The following is a 17,456-nucleotide window of genomic DNA, read 5'->3' on the forward strand; positions in this document are numbered from 1 at the left end:
ATTTGATCTTGGGGCAACCCATTCATATATAGCAGGATGTTCTCAGAAATTAGGAATACCCCATAAGTACTCGGTGGTGGGTACGGCGACTACCTTCGGAGAGGTCATGGCATCGACTCACCGGCTCGAGCAAAGGTCATTATAGCGCACGGAACTCTTTTGTGATCGATCTTGCCGAAATGACTGACTACGACGTCATCCTTGGAATGGACTTCCTGATCAGATACGGTGCTTCCATAGAGTGCCGTAAACAGAAAGTCGTATTCCAACCCGAAGCAGAAGCACAGTTCGAGTACATCGGAGAACCAAAGAGAAAAGCCAGAAAATTTCTCTCAGCCATGAAGGCACAGAAGTTGATGGATTCGGGATGTACGGGGTACCTAGCACATGTAGTCACTACCAACCAGGACGAGGACCAACAGCTAGCAGAGGTCCGAGTTGTATGTGACTACCCAGCAGTCTTCCCTGAAGAGTTACCAGGCCTAGCACCAGTCAGGGAGATTGAATTTGAGATAGAGCTCTTCCCCGGCACCAATCCTATTTCCAAAGCGCCCTACCGCATGGCTCCAGCAGAACTGAAGGAACTTCATGAGCAGCTACAGGAGCTACTTGACAAGGGCTTCATACGCCCTAGTCACTCACCATGGGGAGCGCCTGTGCTATTCGTGAAGAAGAAGGATGGAAGCATGCGGCTATGTATAGACTACAGAGCACTGAATCAGGTCACGATCAAGAACAGGTATCCTCTTCCCAGAATAGATGACCTGTTCGACCAGTTAAAAGGAGCAGCAGTGTTCTCTAAGATTGACCTCAGATCAGGATATCACCAAGTCAGAGTCAAGGAGGGTGATATACCGAAGACAGCATTCAGGACCAGATACGGACATTACGAGTTCGTAGTCATGCCTTTTGGCGTGACAAATGCTCCAGCTACATTCATGGACCTTATGAACAGGGTATTCAGGGAGTATTTAGATAAGTTTGTGATCGTGTTTATCGATGACATTCTTATCTACTCAGGAACACTCAGAGCACCTGAAACTAGTATTGCAGACCCTTCAGCAGAACCAGCTATACGCCAAGTTCACGAAATGTGAGTTTTGGCTAAATCAGGTGTCCTTCCTGGGTCACGTCATCTCAAAGGATGGTATTATGGTAGATCCCAGCAAGATAGAAGCAGTGAGTAACTGGAGGAGACCTAAGAACGCCAGCGAGATCAGGAGCTTTCTGGGATTAGCAGGATATTACAGAAAGTTTGTAGAGGACTTCTCCAAGATAGCCTCCCCACTGACAGCTCTCACCAGGAAGAACAAGAAATTTCAGTGGACAGAGGACTGCGAGAACAGCTTCAGCGAACTCAAGAGGAGATTGACTAGTGCACCTATTCTGACACTGCCAGAAAATACAGACAGCTTCGATATATATAGTGACGCCTCTAAATTGGGATTAGGAGCAGTGCTGATGCAAGATGGCAAGGTAATCGCCTATGCCTCCAGACAACTCAAGGATTATGAGAAGAACTACCCTACTCATGATCTTGAGCTTGCAGCAGTAGTGTTCGCTCTCAAAATTTGGAGACATTACTTGTATGGAGCTCAGTGCAGAGTGTATACAGATCATCAGAGTCTGAAGTACTTCTTCACTCAGAAGGATCTGAATATGTGACAGCGTAGGTGGCTAGAGCTGGTCAAAGATTATGACATAGACATCCTCTACCACCCAGGGAAAGCCAATAGGGTAGCAGATGCACTTAGCAGAAAATCCAGCGCTACCTTATTATCTCTAGCAGCCATGTCACCACCCCTACAGAAGGAGATCGCGGATTTTGGTCTCGAACTCATTGTCGGACGGCTCTCTACTATGACCTTAGAGTCTACCTTGCTTGGTGATATTCAGTCAGCTCAGGATCAGGACCCTGAAATACAGAAAAAGCAGAATCAGAAAGTAGAGAATTCAGAGTGTCCGATAGCGGAGTGTTGTATTTTGGTGATAGACTCTGTATTCCAGATCAGGAGGAGCTACGGAGACAGATTTTAGATGAGGCTCACAGGACTCCCTATGCGATGCATCCAGGCTCCACCAAAATGTATCAAGACCTGAAGAAACGTTTTTGGTGGCCCGGGATGAAGAGAGACATCTCCAGATATGTTAGCATCTGCCTCACCTGTCAGAGGGTCAAGGCAGAACATCAGCGACCAGGAGGAGTTCTGCAGCCTATACAGATTCCAGAATGGAAGTGGGAGGATATCTCGATGGACTTCATAGTGGGGCTACCCAGAACCACGAATGGTTTTGATGCCATCTGGGTAATAGTCGACAGGTTGACTAAATCAGCCCACTTTTTAGCTATCAAGAAATCCTACTCCATGGAGAAGCTAGCTCAGTTATATCTCCAGGAGATCGTCAGACTACATGAAGTCCCACGAACCATCATTACAGACAGAGACAGCAGATTCACATCACACTTCTGGGAGTGTGTACAGTCAGCATTGGGCACCAAGTTAAAGTTCAGCACAGCATTCCATCCTCAGACAGATGGTCAGACGGAGCGAGTAAATCAGGTACTCGAAGATATGCTCCGAGCGTGTGCCCTAGACTTCAAGGGAAGTTGGTGCAAATATCTGAGCCTAGCAGAATTTGCATACAACAACAGTTATCAGGCCACTATCGGCATGGCACCTTATGAGGCACTCTATGGGCGGAGGTGCAGATCACCAATCGGTTGGTATGAAAGTGGTGAACAGAAGGAACTAGAGCTTCAGACAGATCTAGTGGCAGATACCACAGCAGCCATCCAGCAGATCCGCCAGAGGATAGAGACAGCACAGAGCCGCCAGAAAAGCTATGCTGATACACGACGCAGACCCCTAGAGTTTTCAGTTGGGGATACAGTTTTCCTCAGAGTAGCTCCCATGAAGGGAGTCATGCGTTTTGGGAAGAAGGGCAAGCTAGCTCCCAGATATGTGGGACCATACCTTATCACGAAGAGAGTGGGCAAGGTAGCATATGAGCTAGAGCTACCTCAGGAGATGTCAGCCATCCACAACGTATTTCATGTCTCCATGCTGAAGAAGCATATCCCAGACGCCACCCAGGTGATTGAGCCCCAGTTGGTACAGGTCCGTGATGATCTCAGCTATGACAGTCGGCCTATTCAGATAATAGACCGAGCAGTAAAGAAATTACGGAACAAGGAAGTACCATAAGTCAAAGTCAGCTGGCAAAATCACACAGCAGCAGAGGCGACTTGGGAGACAGAGGCCAGCATGAGACAGAAGTACCCAGAATTGTTCTAAGTTCGAGGATGAACATTTTATAAGGTATAGGGGATTGTAACGCCCGAAAATTCTCAAAACTATTTTAGAATTATTCTATGATTTTTCTGGAATTTTTAGATATTTTTCCGGAAAAATCGGACTATTGGAAGTAGCAAAAATAATTAGAACCGTAAAATAGCTTAGGCGGAAATCGAACCCGAGACCGATGGTTTACGGATAAGATTAGTAACCGGTGAACCCAGCAGGGTCGTGCTGAAAGAAAGGAGAACCAAATATATTTATATTAGAGTTGGGTTCATTAAACCACTTAATATAAATAATAAACTTAAGTTGGAGTTGGGTTATTTTTATTTTTGGTTCGGCACCTTCTCCTCTCAAACCCTCACACCGGCGCCCTCTTCTTCTCCTCTTCCTCACGCACGGCACACCAAGCCCAAGGTCCATCGGTTCACCTTCCGGCGACGACTCCAACACGAAAGAGGTTCTTCTCCGGGAGAGGAACGCGAAGACGTGATCGGATCGTCGAGAGGATCACCTCCACCGGAACTATAGCAAATAGAATCGTAAGAAATTACGATCAAGAGGTAAGAAACCCCTCACCTGCAGTATAATAGCTCCGTTTGGATTTTCTATGCATTAGATTAGTAATATGCAGATTTTGTTGACATGTAGGGTGTTTTAACCCTCCTCTTAGATTTAGGGATTTTAGTTGAGCACCTTTAGATGGGCCGGACCCGCTTACCCTCTTCAGTTGGGGTTGTAGACGTTGTCGGGTGCCTAGAGGTGATCTCCCTAATAAAGAGGAGAGTTGGGGCACACTAAGTGTTCGACAAAATAACTAGATCAGTAAAAATGCAACTTAGGCATTTTAATAGTACAGTTAAATGCATTAGAAGCGTTTAAAACAGTAAATCAGTTTACTTTAGCTATATGGGACTACGGTCCAGTGGGTGGGCTCCCACAGTCGCCTCTAGGTTCAGATAACCTAGCTCTAGGTTCAGATAACCTAGAAACAGCATGTTATATCAGTTAGCTATAGATATCAGTATTTTATTTTCAGTGGCACTGTACTGGATTAGATATCCATTGGGTTGGACTCCCACAGTCGTCCCTAGGTTCAGATAGACTAGACAACCCTGCTAAATTCGGGACTTGCAACCCCGGGTCTAGTAGGGATGCGCGCACAGCAAGTACAGTTGCCGGGCCCAACCAGCATGATTATGTATTTTCACTTATTATGTATTAGATTTCAAAACTCAAAATCCATTATGCTAGTTGAGTTTGTTTCCAGTTACAGATTTAGTTTCAGTTAGTTTAGCCTATATTCAGTTCAGTGTTTATTTGGTTGCTTTGCCATGATTCAGTGCTTATGCCATGCTTATATGTTATGCCTTACGATTTCAGTATGCCATGTCTTAGCAAGTTCAGCGCATATTTTCAAATAGCATGATTTAAAAACATATTGCATCGAATGCATGATTTTGTGAGGTAGATGGTTTCTTACTAAGCTTTAAGCTTACAGATTCTACTTTTCCTTATACTGCAGATAAAGGTAAAGGAAAGATGGACTAGCAGTGGAGGCTGGAGGTCAATGCAGATGAGGAAGTGTGTGTATGGAACTGGAATCAAAGATCCTTAGGGGATTGAGCAAGTTTAAACGATTGGACTCTTAGTATTTCTGTGTTATGCACTTTCAGTTATTAAATGCTACAAATTAGTAGACCATGTTTATATTCAGTTTAGAATGCTAGTTTTATGTCATTAGAATATGTTCTATAGATTTTAGAAGTGTTGTGTGAGGTTTTGGCACGCCAAAGTGTCAAACCGAGTCCCCGGGTGATATCAGATCGATCGGTCTCCCGACCGATCGTGGCCTGGTTGTCATCTGGATCGGTCCACCAACCGATCCGACAGATATGAGCTATCAGTATCCTCTTGGATCGGTCACCGGACCGATCCGGTAGCGATCTGATGAGCGATCGCGTCTTCAGGTGCGGATCGGCACCGCGAACCGATCGAGACCCACGGATCGGTCTTGCCGACCGATCCAGCCTCTGCTGGATCGGTCAGCCGACCGATCCAGTTGGGAGCAGGAGCTCCCCCAGCTTTGATCGATCCGTAGATCGATCAGCAGGCCGATAGGTAGTTGGGAAGTTAGTTTCTAGCCCCTAGCTCAGTTGGGGCATTCAGGTTCCCCTCCGTAGCATATGTGCACCAGCAGAGAAGGTCTTTGGACCTTTCTTATCAGTTGTATCGGTCATTAGTAGAGTAAAATTTTAATTAGCCCAGCTTTCCGCACAGTATAGTTTAGCATTATTGTGACGATTCGCCTTACAGCCTAGTAGTAGAAGGTGGGTCGTTACACCGCTGGTGTTGTTGAGCATACCTCGAGCTGATACGCCACTGAGAGTCTTCATGGAGGTCCAAGTTGGGTGTTCTCGACTTTGGCACTCTTGTGTGACGGCAAGAGTGTGAAACTTGTGGAATTGGTTGTGAGAATGGATCGGTTAGGGTTTATTTTCCTTTTATTACTGTTTTATGGCTTAGATCAGATTCATTTTATGTTTGTTATGTTTTTAGTAAGTAATTTAGTATTTCATTACTTAATTGAAGCTTAGTTTAAGTTTAATTTGATGCTTGGTTAAGTGCTTAGAGTTTAAGTTCTAAGTTAGGGTTTAATTTCTATTTAGATCAGATTTAATTGCTTCTTGTTATTTCATTCTTGATTTAATTCAATTGTGCTTTAGATTATATTTATCTTATGTCTTGTTATTTCATTGCTTAGTTTAAGTGTGTTAATGATTTAATCAAAACGTAGGGTGACAATACGTTATGGTTATATTGTTGGCACCTAGGTACATTTCTTTTATGCATTAGATTAATTTCTTATTTGCTGTGCTTTTCCTTTGTTAGAATTAGATTCAAAGCTTAAACCCCATTTATATGTTAAAACCCCCAAAATTAGGAATAAAATATGATCCTGAGATTATATCCTACCGTTTGTTCCTTGAGGTTCGATCCTAGACTCGTTACTACAACATTATTGTGAAATTAAGGGGTTCAGTGGAAATACATTGTTAACTTGATTTACGAGTGTGACAGACATCGTTATCAAATTTTGGCGCCGTTGTCAGAGAACGAACCCGGGTCACCCACGTGACAGGCGGAAATACTCACCACTCGTTATCAATTATTCGACTCAGTACTTTCAACCCCAGATTCGAGAGCAGCATGGATACTTCCAATCCCAATGCTATCAACCCCAACAAATTCCTGAGCAGTATGGAAATACACAGCAACAGGCTATTGAGCATCCTCAGTGTTACAATTCAGATTGGATAGACCATAAAAATTTCATGTATGGGAATGAGCAACAATAATTGAATCAATATTTTCCATCATATCAGATGCCACAAGGATTTCAGGATGATCCTATGCCCACATGGACACATTCGGTCCAGCAGATTGATCCAGTACCTTTGGGAGCATTTCAAGAGAGCACTGAAGAAGTTCATGTCCCTAGTCAATCAATATTTCAAGATTTGAAGGATGTAATGCAGCAGATGCAGCAACAACAAGAGGCATATACCCAGTCTCAACAAAAAAATGAAGCATCACTATAGAATTGTCAGATGTATCTGGATCAAATTGCAGCATCCATCAGCCATCGACAAGCCCAATTATCTAGTGAGGAGATGGATTCTAGAGAACGTCATAGCCCTGACCCTGATTCTACTCCTATACAATACTCCTCTAGACTTTTGTGTGATTCATGTTCGTTACATTCTTTGTTTTTAGATGGTTATTCAGGGTATTTCCAGATTTGCATAGCACCTGAAGATCAGGAGAAGACTACCTTTACATGTCCCTTTGGAACTTTTGCTTATAGGAAAATGCCATTTGGGTCATATTGTTTCTGAAAAGGGTATTGAAGTGGATCCAACTAAGATTAATGCTATAATTGCTTTATCTTTTCCCACATGTGTGCGGGAAGTTCGATCTTTCCTGGGACATGCAAGTTTTTATAGAAGATTCAATAAAGACTTTAGTGCTATTGCTTTACCTTTATCGCGACTGCTGCAAAAAGATGTGGAGTTTGTTTTTGATGAAAAATGCAAGGAAGCTTTTAATAAACTCAGGGAAGCTCTTATTTCATCTCCTATTGTGTGTTCTCCTGATTGGTTATTACCTTTTGAAGTTATGTGTGATGCTTCTAATTTTGCAGTTGGAGCGGTTTTGGTTCAAAGGGTTGAGGGGGCACCACATGTTATTAGTTATGCATCAAAAACATTGGATTCTGCTAAGAGCAACTACACAACGACTGAAAAAGAGCTTCTAGCAATTGTTTTTGCTTTGGATAAGTTTCGGTCTTATCTTCTTTGTTCTCACGTTATTGTTTTTTTTCGGATCATGCAGCTCTTAAGTTTCTTCTTAAAAAGGCAGATGCAAAGCCTCGATTGATTAAATGGATGCTCTTACTTCAAGAATTTGATATTGAGATCCGAGACAGAAGTGGGAAGGAAAACTTGGTGGCTGATCACTTGAGTAGAAATGAAAATGAAGGAGATATTACACCGATTGTTGATTCATTCCCTGATGAGCAATTTTTTCATTTGCAAGGTAGATTGCCATGGTATGCTGATCTTGTTAATTTCTTGGTTGCTAATGTTTTTCCTTCACATTTTTCAAAAGCTCAACGTGATAAACTTAAGAGTGATGCAAAGTATTATGTGTGGGACGATCCTTACCTTTGGAAATTTGGTAGTGATCAATTAATTAGGAGATGTGTATCTGATGACGAATTTCATTCTATACTTTCTTTTTGTGATTCCCTTGCATGTGGGGGGCATTTTGGTCCTCAATGTATGGCTAGGAAAGTTTTGGATTCAGGACTGTATTGGCCTACTTTATTTAGGGATGCTTTTGAATTTCATAGAACTTGTGAGCGATGTCAAAAGATGGGGAGCCTAGGGCAAAAGCATGAGATGGTCGAACAACCAATGTAATTTTGTGAGATTTTTGATGTATGGGGAATTAATTTTATGGGACCTTTTCCCATTTCATTTGGTTTTGTTTATATCTTATTAGCTGTTGACTATGTATCAAAGTGGGTGGAGGCTATTCCCACTAGGACTAATGATTCTTCTGTTGTTGTGAGCTTTGTCAGGTCTCATTTATTTTGTAGGTTTGGATTGCCTAGGGCTATTGTCAGTGACCAAGGATCTCATTTTTGTAACAGGCATATGAAGGCACTCATGAGTAGGTATGGTGTGATTCATAGAGTATCTACTCCTTATCATCCGCAAACGAATGTCGAGTGTCATGGAAAGGCGAGTGATTCGGTGATTTGTTTGCCTTGGAGTTAATTTTGTAGGAAGTTGGAATGTTCTTTTGCGAATTTTAGAGGTAAGAGTTGAAAAATAACTTTTAGCTCTTACATCTAAAATTTAGAAAAGAACATTCCAACTTCCTACAAAATTAACTCCAATTACTAGCACAAAATCCACAAATTTTCATTGCTTGCACAGATTCTGGCAATTGTTGCTGCGGCTGCTGATTCAAAGTCATCTGCTTGGTTGCTGACTCAATTCTGCTCAACATTTCCTCCAACCTACTCTCAATTCTACTCTGTCTAGAATACAGTCCGAACTTCATTATTATTCCTTGCCACCATAGGTCTTGTTCTGAGTTTTTGATAGTTAGCTGCCATGGTCTCTATTAAATCTCTAGCATCATTAGGTGTCTTATTCACCAAAGCTCCTCCACTTGCAGCGTCTACCATGCTTCTATCCATAATTAGTAACCCTTCATAGAAATACTGAATTAATAACTGATCGCTTATTTGATGTTGCGGGCAGCTTGCACATAGCCTTTTAAACCTCTCCCAGTACTCATGCAGCGTTTCACCAGTACTTTGTTGGATTCCACATATACTTTTTCTAATTGAAGCTGTCCTAGAAGCAGGAAAAAACTTATCCAAAAACACCCCTCTCATGTCATTCCAACAAGTAATAGTTCCTAGAGGTAAATAAAACAGCCAGTCTTTTGCTGCATCAGCTAAATAAAATGGAAATGCCCTTAACTTGATGTCTTCCTCAGAAATTCCTTGAGGTTTCATTGTAGAGCATACCACATGGAACTCTTGTAAGTGTCTATTTGGATCCTCACCAGAATGCCCATGAATCTTAGGTAACAAATATATAATCCCTAATTTCATCTCAAAATCAACTTCCAATTCTAGATACTCGATACAGAGAGGCTGATGTGATCCATCAGGAGCTGCCAACTCTCTGAGTGTACTGCTGTGATTTAATGCCATTCTCCCTGAAGGATCTGGAAACATAGAATTAGAAGTAGAAGGTTGTCCCCTCTGAGCCTTACGTAATATATGAAAAGTTTTCTCAATTTCTGGATTGTAATGAACCAAATGTCGCTTACCTTTCCTGGTCATAAGCTACACACTACACAACCAAATTTAATAATGTGGTATTCAAAAGTAGTAATCAATCCAAAATTCAACAATCATCATTAGGTCCCCGGCAACGACGCTAAATTTGGTAACTAAATCTAATGCCGTAAATGTTTTAGTTTCCAAATAATACCTCAAAATCTCTCTTAAACTAAGTTGGTAGAGTAGACCCTAGAATCGATTCTCAAGGACTTCATGATGCCATTAAATTCATGAATTTGATTGGCTGCACTAATCAATAGGAATTTGTTCTATTTTATAATTGCAATCTTATGAAATCAATTGCTGGAAACTTCCCTTATGACTAGAAATGTCACTAATTGAATTTAACTATGAGATAGAAAAATAGATCTACAGATTACGAACCAAAGGACTAAGAATTTATATAACAGAACCTTAAAAAGTAATAACGTAACTCTACTGAAATGAATCAAGACTTGGAATCTTAAATCTACAGTCAAATGTAATACTCTTCAAAATCAAGAACAAGAGAAAACACATTCATCACATTAACGAACATGCAAAGTCTCTAAAAATTTTAGCAGAGAAAGACAACTTCAATTAAAGAAACAACAATAGCTTGATAGAGGAAGAAAAGAAAAGAAAAGAACCCTAGTAAGTTGGGAACCCCCAAGCACTCATCAGAGTTGACAGAATGTCACTAAAATCCAAACAAGAAAAGAACTAAATCCAGATCTAGGATCTGATCTATTTGCCGATTAATGCCACAAAATGATGAATGATAAAGAAAGAATCAACTAAAACCAATTCCCGGATCCAGTGTTCGAAGAGAGGAGTCACCGAAGTTGACAACGAGCCTCAGATCTACTCGTTATCGTCCTTCCCTTTCCTTGCTCCTCGTCTTTTTTCTCCGAAGAACCAGCCACCTCGAACTCTCGTTTCCTCCTCCTTTTTATTCCCTCCTCAGATCTCAAATATCAGCTGTACGGTTCAGATCCCTCCGATCCATATTCAACGGTCTAGGTTTGCCACAAGTTGCAAATCTTGACCAGCACTTCATCCATGGCTCATATTAAATCCAAATACTAATGTAGAGCTCTGATTATTCTTCCTTTTTTTTTTTTGGAACAAGAATAGAATTAGTACCCCTTGGTCAGATTTAAAACCACACTCCATTCCTTCAATGACTACCATTTGTCCCCCAATTCTAGAATTCATATCCCTAAGAATCAAGCTCCTTAAAGTTTTCAATGGTACCCTATTAGTAAAGAAACACTTATATAATACATGACTTGAATTTCTTGGCTACATCTACCTTGCAATAAATTCAGCATCAGTCAACAACTCTGCGTCTTTTAACTCAGAATCGTGTTGAAAAGAAACAGCTCAAAGAGTTGTAATGAGACAATACTCTAAGAACGTTCTCTTCTTCCATAACCTTCACATTCTTTTAGTCTTCAGTACTCATCTAAATCCATCTTATAACATGCATATTCTGTCACTAATCTGGAAATATGGCACAAAGATCCCCACAAAGAAATGCGATTCTTCAAACAATTAAACTCAGTACCATCATAGATCTATCGCTTACAATGATGTCCCGAAAGTTGAAAATTAACTTTCAGCTCTTACCTCTAAAATTCTGAAAAGAACATTACAACTTCCTACAAAATTAACTCCAATGCAAACAAATCACCAAATCACTCGCCTTTCCCCCCACACTTAAACTTTTGTTCGCCTCGAACAAAGGAACTCATTAAGAAATTTCCAGCATACCAAAACAAGCCAAGAAGATTTGTGGAAAGGAATCAGCATAAAAATAACAAGATAGAAAAACAAGCCAAAAAGATTTGTGGAAAGGAAACCAAAGAAAGCCTTCATCATCCCCATGCTTAATGTATGGCAACTATAATTTTGAATAGAAAGAAGGTAAATTCTAGAGTTCCATGTGTAAAGTACATATCACACAGATGAAAATAGACAAAAGTTCTGCTATGGCCTCACTAGGTATTAAATGAACTTAACTATTCAAGATAAGGTCCACCACCTTACTAACTGAACAATGAAGTTATCTAACAAGTCATGCCAAAAGTTGAATATCGATGAACCACAAACAAAATCCTTTACAAATTCGAACACATCATCAGTACTACTCAAAGAAATTAATAGATTGGAGGTCAAAAACAATCATTATTGAACCCATAGAAAACAACTAAACTACCAAAACCACAGAGCAATAACAAACAAAAAGATTAATAGAATTCAAACAAGAAAGAACATAATATGCTAATAAAATACATAGAACACACTCCCCTTTTTTTTAAGTGGAGTAGATTGCCTCTTCCAAGCTCAATTTCTCTATCCATCCTACCACAACACCTTCATGAAACACCTTGAGACGATGCCCATTAACCTTGAAAATTCTCCTTGTATGAAATTCTTAAATCTCAACAACACCATAAGGGAAAACATTAGTGACACAAAAAGGTCCTTCCCATCTAGACTTCAATTTACCTCCCATCAAACAAAGTCTAGAATTAAACAATAAAACCTTATCTCCTAAATGGAATTCTTTCCTCAAAATCTGCTTATCATGAAAAGCCTTAGTTTTCTCCTTATAAATTCGAGAACTCTCATATGCCTCCAATCTAAGCTCTTCAAGCTCTTGTAATTGCAATTTCCTTTCAGCACCGGCCTCTCTCAAATTCATTTTACATGACTTCACTGCCCAATATGCTTTATGTTCAACTTCCACAGGCAAATGACAAGCCTTACCAAAAACAATACGATACGGAGACATCCCTATAGGAGTTGATATGCAGTCCGGTAAGCCCACAGTGCGTCGTCAAGTCTCTTGCTCCAATCCTTCCTATCCGGATTAACTGTTTTTCTAAGAAATTGCTTAATCTCCCTATTAGAGACTTCAGCTTGACCATTCATTTGCGGATGATAAGGAGTAGATACCCTATGAATCACACCATACCTACTCATGAGTGCCTTCATATGCCTGTTACAAAAATGAGATCCTTGGTCACTAACAATAGCCCTAGGCAATCCAAACCTGCAAAATAAATGAGACGTGACAAAGCTCACAACAACAGAAGAATCATTAGTCCTGGTGGGAATAGCCTGCACTCACTTTGATACATAATCAACAGCTAATAAGATATAAACAAAACCAAATGAAATGGGAAAATGTCCCATAAAATCAATTCCCCATACATCAAAAATCTCACAAAATAACATTGGTTGTTGGACCATCTCATGCTTTTGCCCTAGGCTCCCCATCTTTTTACATTGCTCACAAGTTCTATGAAATTCAAAAGCATCCCTAAATAAAGTAGGCCAATACAGTCCTGAATCCAAAACTTTCCTAGCCGTATGTTGAGGACCAAAATGCCCCCCACATGCAAGGGAATGACAAAAATAAAGTATAGAATGAAATTTGTCATCAGATAAATATCTCCTAATTACTTGATCACTACCAAATTTCCAAAGGTGAGGATCGTCCCACACATAATACTTTGCATTACTCTTAAGTTTATCACGTTGAGCTTTTGAAAAATGTGAAGGAAAAACATTAGCAACCAAGTAATTAACAAGATCAGCATACCATGGCAATCTACCTTGCAAATGAAAAAATTGCTCATCGGGGAATGAATCAACAATCGGTGTAATATCTCCTTCATTTTCAATTCTACTCAAGTGATCAGCCACCAAGTTTTCCTTCCCACTTCTATCTCGGATCTCAATATCAAATCCTTGAAGTAAGAGCATCCATCTAATCAACCGAGGCTTTGCATCTGCCTTCTTAAGAAGGAACTTAAGAGCTGCATGATCCGAAAAAACAATAACGTGAGAACAAAGAAGATAGGACCGAAACTTATCCAAAGCAAAAATAATTGCTAGAAGCTCTTTTTCAGTCGTTGTGTAGTTGCTCTGAGCAGAATCCATTGTTTTTGATGCATAACTAATAACATGTGGTGCCCCCTCAACCCCTTGAGACAAAACCACTCCAACCGCAAAATTAGAAGCATCACACATAAGTTCAAAAGGTAATAACCAATCAGGAGAACACACAATAGGAGATGAAATAAGAGCTTCCCTGAGTTTATTAAAAGCTTCCTTGCATTTTTCATCAAAAACAAACTCCACAACTTTTTGCAGCAGTCGCGATAAAGGTAAAGCAATAGCACTAAAGTCTCTAATGAATCTTCTATAAAAACCTGCATGTCCCAGGAAAGATCGAACTTCCCGCACACATGTGGGAAAAGATAAAGCAATTATAGCATTAATCTTAGCTGGATCCACTTCAATACCCTTTTCAGAAACAATATGACCCAATACTATGCCATGTCTGACCATAAAGTGGCATTTTTCAAAATTTAACACCAAATTTTTTTCCACACATCTATGTAGAACACAAGATAGGTTGTCTAGACACGCATCAAAAGAACATCCATAAACAGTGAAATTATCCATGAATACTTCCATACAATGCTCCAAAAGATCAGCAAAAATACTTACCATGCACCTCTGAAATGTACCTGGAGCATTACATAACCCAAATGGCATTTTCCTTTAAGCAAAAGTTCCAAAGGAACATGTAAAGGTAGTCTTCTCCTGATCTTCAGGTGCTATGCAAATCTGGAAATACCCTGAATTACCATCTAAAAAACAATAGTGTGTCTTCCCTGCCAACCTCTCCAACATCTGATCAATAAAAGGCAATGGGAAATAATCCTTCCTTGTCAATTGATTTAGCCTTCTATAATCAATGCACATTCTCCAACTATTCTGTACCCTTGTGGGAATTAATTCATTCTCTCTATTTGCTACAACAGTGACTCCTAACTTCTTTGGCACCACCTACACTGGACTTAGCCATTTACTGTCTGAAATAGGATAGATAATTCCAGCTTGTAGTAACTTCACAACCTCTTTCTTAACTACATCAAGAATAAGTGGGTTTAGTCTTCTTTGTGGTTGATGTACAGGTTTAACATCTTCCTCCAATAAAATCCTATGTGTGCAAATAGCAGAACTAATTCCAGTCAAATCTGCCAAAGTCCAACCAATTGCTTTTTGATAATGCCTTAAAACATCTAACAATCTCTCTTCTTGTCTGAGCTCAAGATCCTTAGAGATGATTACTGGTAGCTGCTCGTCTTTCCTCAAGTAAGCATACTTTAAATGGTTGGGAAGAACCTTTAACTCCGGTTTCGGTGGATGCACAGTAGATGGAAGATCTTTTTCATGTTCCGACTCCATCATGCAAACTCCTTCATACTCTTTGATTACTGGAACAGAATCTTCCTGCTCGAAATGGACATCTTCAGTTACATCCAACTCTTCATCAGAAAGTGTAGCGAATTCCAAACAATAACTATCCAAATTGTCCTCCAGCTCATCAAATAATTCAACATTCAACAAAGAATGATCCTCTACTGGATATCTCATAGCCTCCAGAATGTTATACCGGACAATAGTATCCCCAAACTCCATTGATAAATTCCCAGCATGAACATCAATCTTAGTCTTCGCTGTTTTCAGAAATGGCCTTCCATGAATTATGGGTACATGGCTCGACTTTGTATCACCCTCCATATCCAAAACATAAAAATCTGCAGGGAAAATTAGTTCCTTAACCTTTACCAACACATCTTCAATCACTCCTACTGGATGAGCAAAACTTCTGTTTGCCAATTGAATCACGACCCCTGTTGACTGAAGAGGTCCAATTCCAAGAGCTTGGAACACTGATTTCAGCATAACATTAATGGAAGCTCCAAGATCTAGCATAGCATCTTCAAAACTACTCTCCCCTATCATACATGGAATGGTGAAAACTCCTGGATCCTTGCATTTTTGTGGCATAGACTAAAATAGTGCTGAAACGCTCTCTCCAATATTCACCAACTCATTACCCTTGAGCTTCTTCTTGTGAACACATAAGTCCTTCAAAAATTTTGCATACTTAGGGATATGTTTGATTACCTTTAACGGAGGAATATTCACTTCCACTCTATTGAAAATTTCCATTAGTTCCTGAAATTCCTTAGACTTTTCAACAACCTTATCTCTACCAGGTTTCACTATTCTCTGAGGAAATGGCAGATGAATCTTTGCTTGCTTCTGTTCTGTCACTGGAATTTGCACTACTGGAATAAATCCAAATTTAATTTGCGAATCCAAATCTACATTACTTATACAATCAGACGAGTTTTCTTGTTTGTGTTCAAAAATAGTTTTACCATTCCGTAGAGTGATAGCACTCACATTTCCTCTTGGATTTGGTATAGTTTGCGAAGGTAATTGACTTGAAGTTTGTGAATGCGCTTGTCCTTGGTTAGACACCATTTGACCTAATTGTCTTTCAATATTCTGTATGGTAGCATCAGTCCTTTGCTGCTGTTGAATTGATTGAGAACATTGCAATGAAAGTTGTTGTTGATGAAGCAACATTTGCTGCATAATCTCCTTCATATCTTGCACTGAAAAATCATTTTGAGTTAAGGCAGAAGACTGCCTTGACTGCTACTGATACAGAGAAACTTGTTGCTGGAATGGTTGTGGAAGTTGCTGGAATGGTTGTACTCTATTTGGAACTGCACTGTTATAAAAACCTGGTGGTCTCTGATTACCTAGAAAATTTCTGCTTTGAATCTGCTGTGGTAAAAATTGCTGTGCTGCTGAAGCATTTCCATAAGTCAAATTTGGATGGTCCCTCCAACCAGGATTATACGTAGATGACATGGGGTCATACTTACTTTGCTGATACTGTGGTCGATTAGGGAAAACACTAGCTGCTGAAACAACCTGCTCAGCTGTCAAATTACATTCATCTGATTGCAAACCGGGACAAACATCTGTTGAATGCCAATTACTAGCACAAAATCCACAAATTTTCATTGCTTGCACAGATTCTGCCAATTGTTGCTGCGGTTGTTGATTCAAAGTCATCTGCTTGGTTGCCGACTCAATTCTGTTCAACATTTCCTCCAACCTACTCTCAATTCTACTATGTCCAGAATATACAGTCCGAACTTCATTATTATTCCTTGCCACCATAGGTCTTGTTCAGAATTGTTGATAGTTAGCTGCCATGGTCTCTATTAAATCTCTAGCATCATTAGGTGTCTTATTCATCAAAGCTCCTCCACTTGCAGCGTCTACCATGCTTCTATCCTTAAGTAGTAACCCTTCATAGAAATACTGAATTAATAACTGATCGCTTATTTGATGTTGCGGGCAGCTTGCACATAGCCTTTTAAACCTCTCCCAGTACTCATGCAGCGTTTCACCAGTACTTTGTTGGATTCCACATATACTTTTTCTAATTGAAGCTGCCCTAGAAGTAGGAAAAAACTTATCTAAAAACACCCTTCTCATGTCATTCCAACAAGTAATAGTTCCTAGAGGTAAATAAAACAGCCAGTCTTTTGCTGCATCAGCTAAAGAAAATGGAAATGCCCTTAACTTGATGTCTTCCTCAGAAATTCCTTGAGGTTTCATTGTAGAGCATACCACATGGAACTCTTGTAAGTGTCTATTTGGATCCTCACTAGAATGCCCATGAAACTTAGGTAACAAATGTATAATCCCTGATTTCAGCTCAAAATCAACTTCCAATTCTGGATACTCGATATAGAGAGGCTGATGTGATCCATCAGGAGCTACCAACTCTCTGAGTGTGCTGCTGTGATTTAATGCCATTCTCCCTGAAGGATCTGGAAACATAGAATTAG

General features: G+C 40.1%; 1 protein-coding gene across 1 annotated transcript; it reads right to left on the reverse strand.

The window, feature by feature from the left end:
• Nucleotides 1–12,510: 12,510 nt before the first annotated feature.
• LOC122038761 lies at nt 12,511–16,779 on the reverse strand. The gene is made up of 6 exons (XM_042598691.1): nt 16,353–16,779; nt 15,963–16,202; nt 15,706–15,854; nt 14,582–15,567; nt 12,848–14,065; nt 12,511–12,769 (listed from the first exon to the last, which is right to left on the reverse strand). The coding sequence occupies exons 1-6, from the start codon at nt 16,777–16,779 to the stop codon at nt 12,511–12,513; spliced, it is 3,279 nt and encodes a 1,092-aa protein (XP_042454625.1).
• Nucleotides 16,780–17,456: the final 677 nt, after the last annotated feature.

Source organism: Zingiber officinale, chromosome 1B (genome assembly GCF_018446385.1).
Source record: "Zingiber officinale cultivar Zhangliang chromosome 1B, Zo_v1.1, whole genome shotgun sequence".
In the NCBI taxonomy this organism is placed as follows: domain Eukaryota; kingdom Viridiplantae; phylum Streptophyta; class Magnoliopsida; order Zingiberales; family Zingiberaceae; genus Zingiber; species Zingiber officinale.

Coding starts and splice junctions, on each gene's coding strand:
- LOC122038761 (XM_042598691.1), bottom strand. CDS start 16,779: ATGGTGGCAAGGAATAATAATGAAGTTCGGACTGTATATTCTGGACAT. Junction 16,203..16,352: donor TCAAAGCAGAAATTTTCTAG/GTAATCAGAGAC, acceptor ATGATTTTTCAG/TGCAAGATATGAAGGAGATT. Junction 15,855..15,962: donor TGCTATCACTCTACGGAATG/GTAAAACTATTT, acceptor TGCAAATTCCAG/TGACAGAACAGAAGCAAGCA.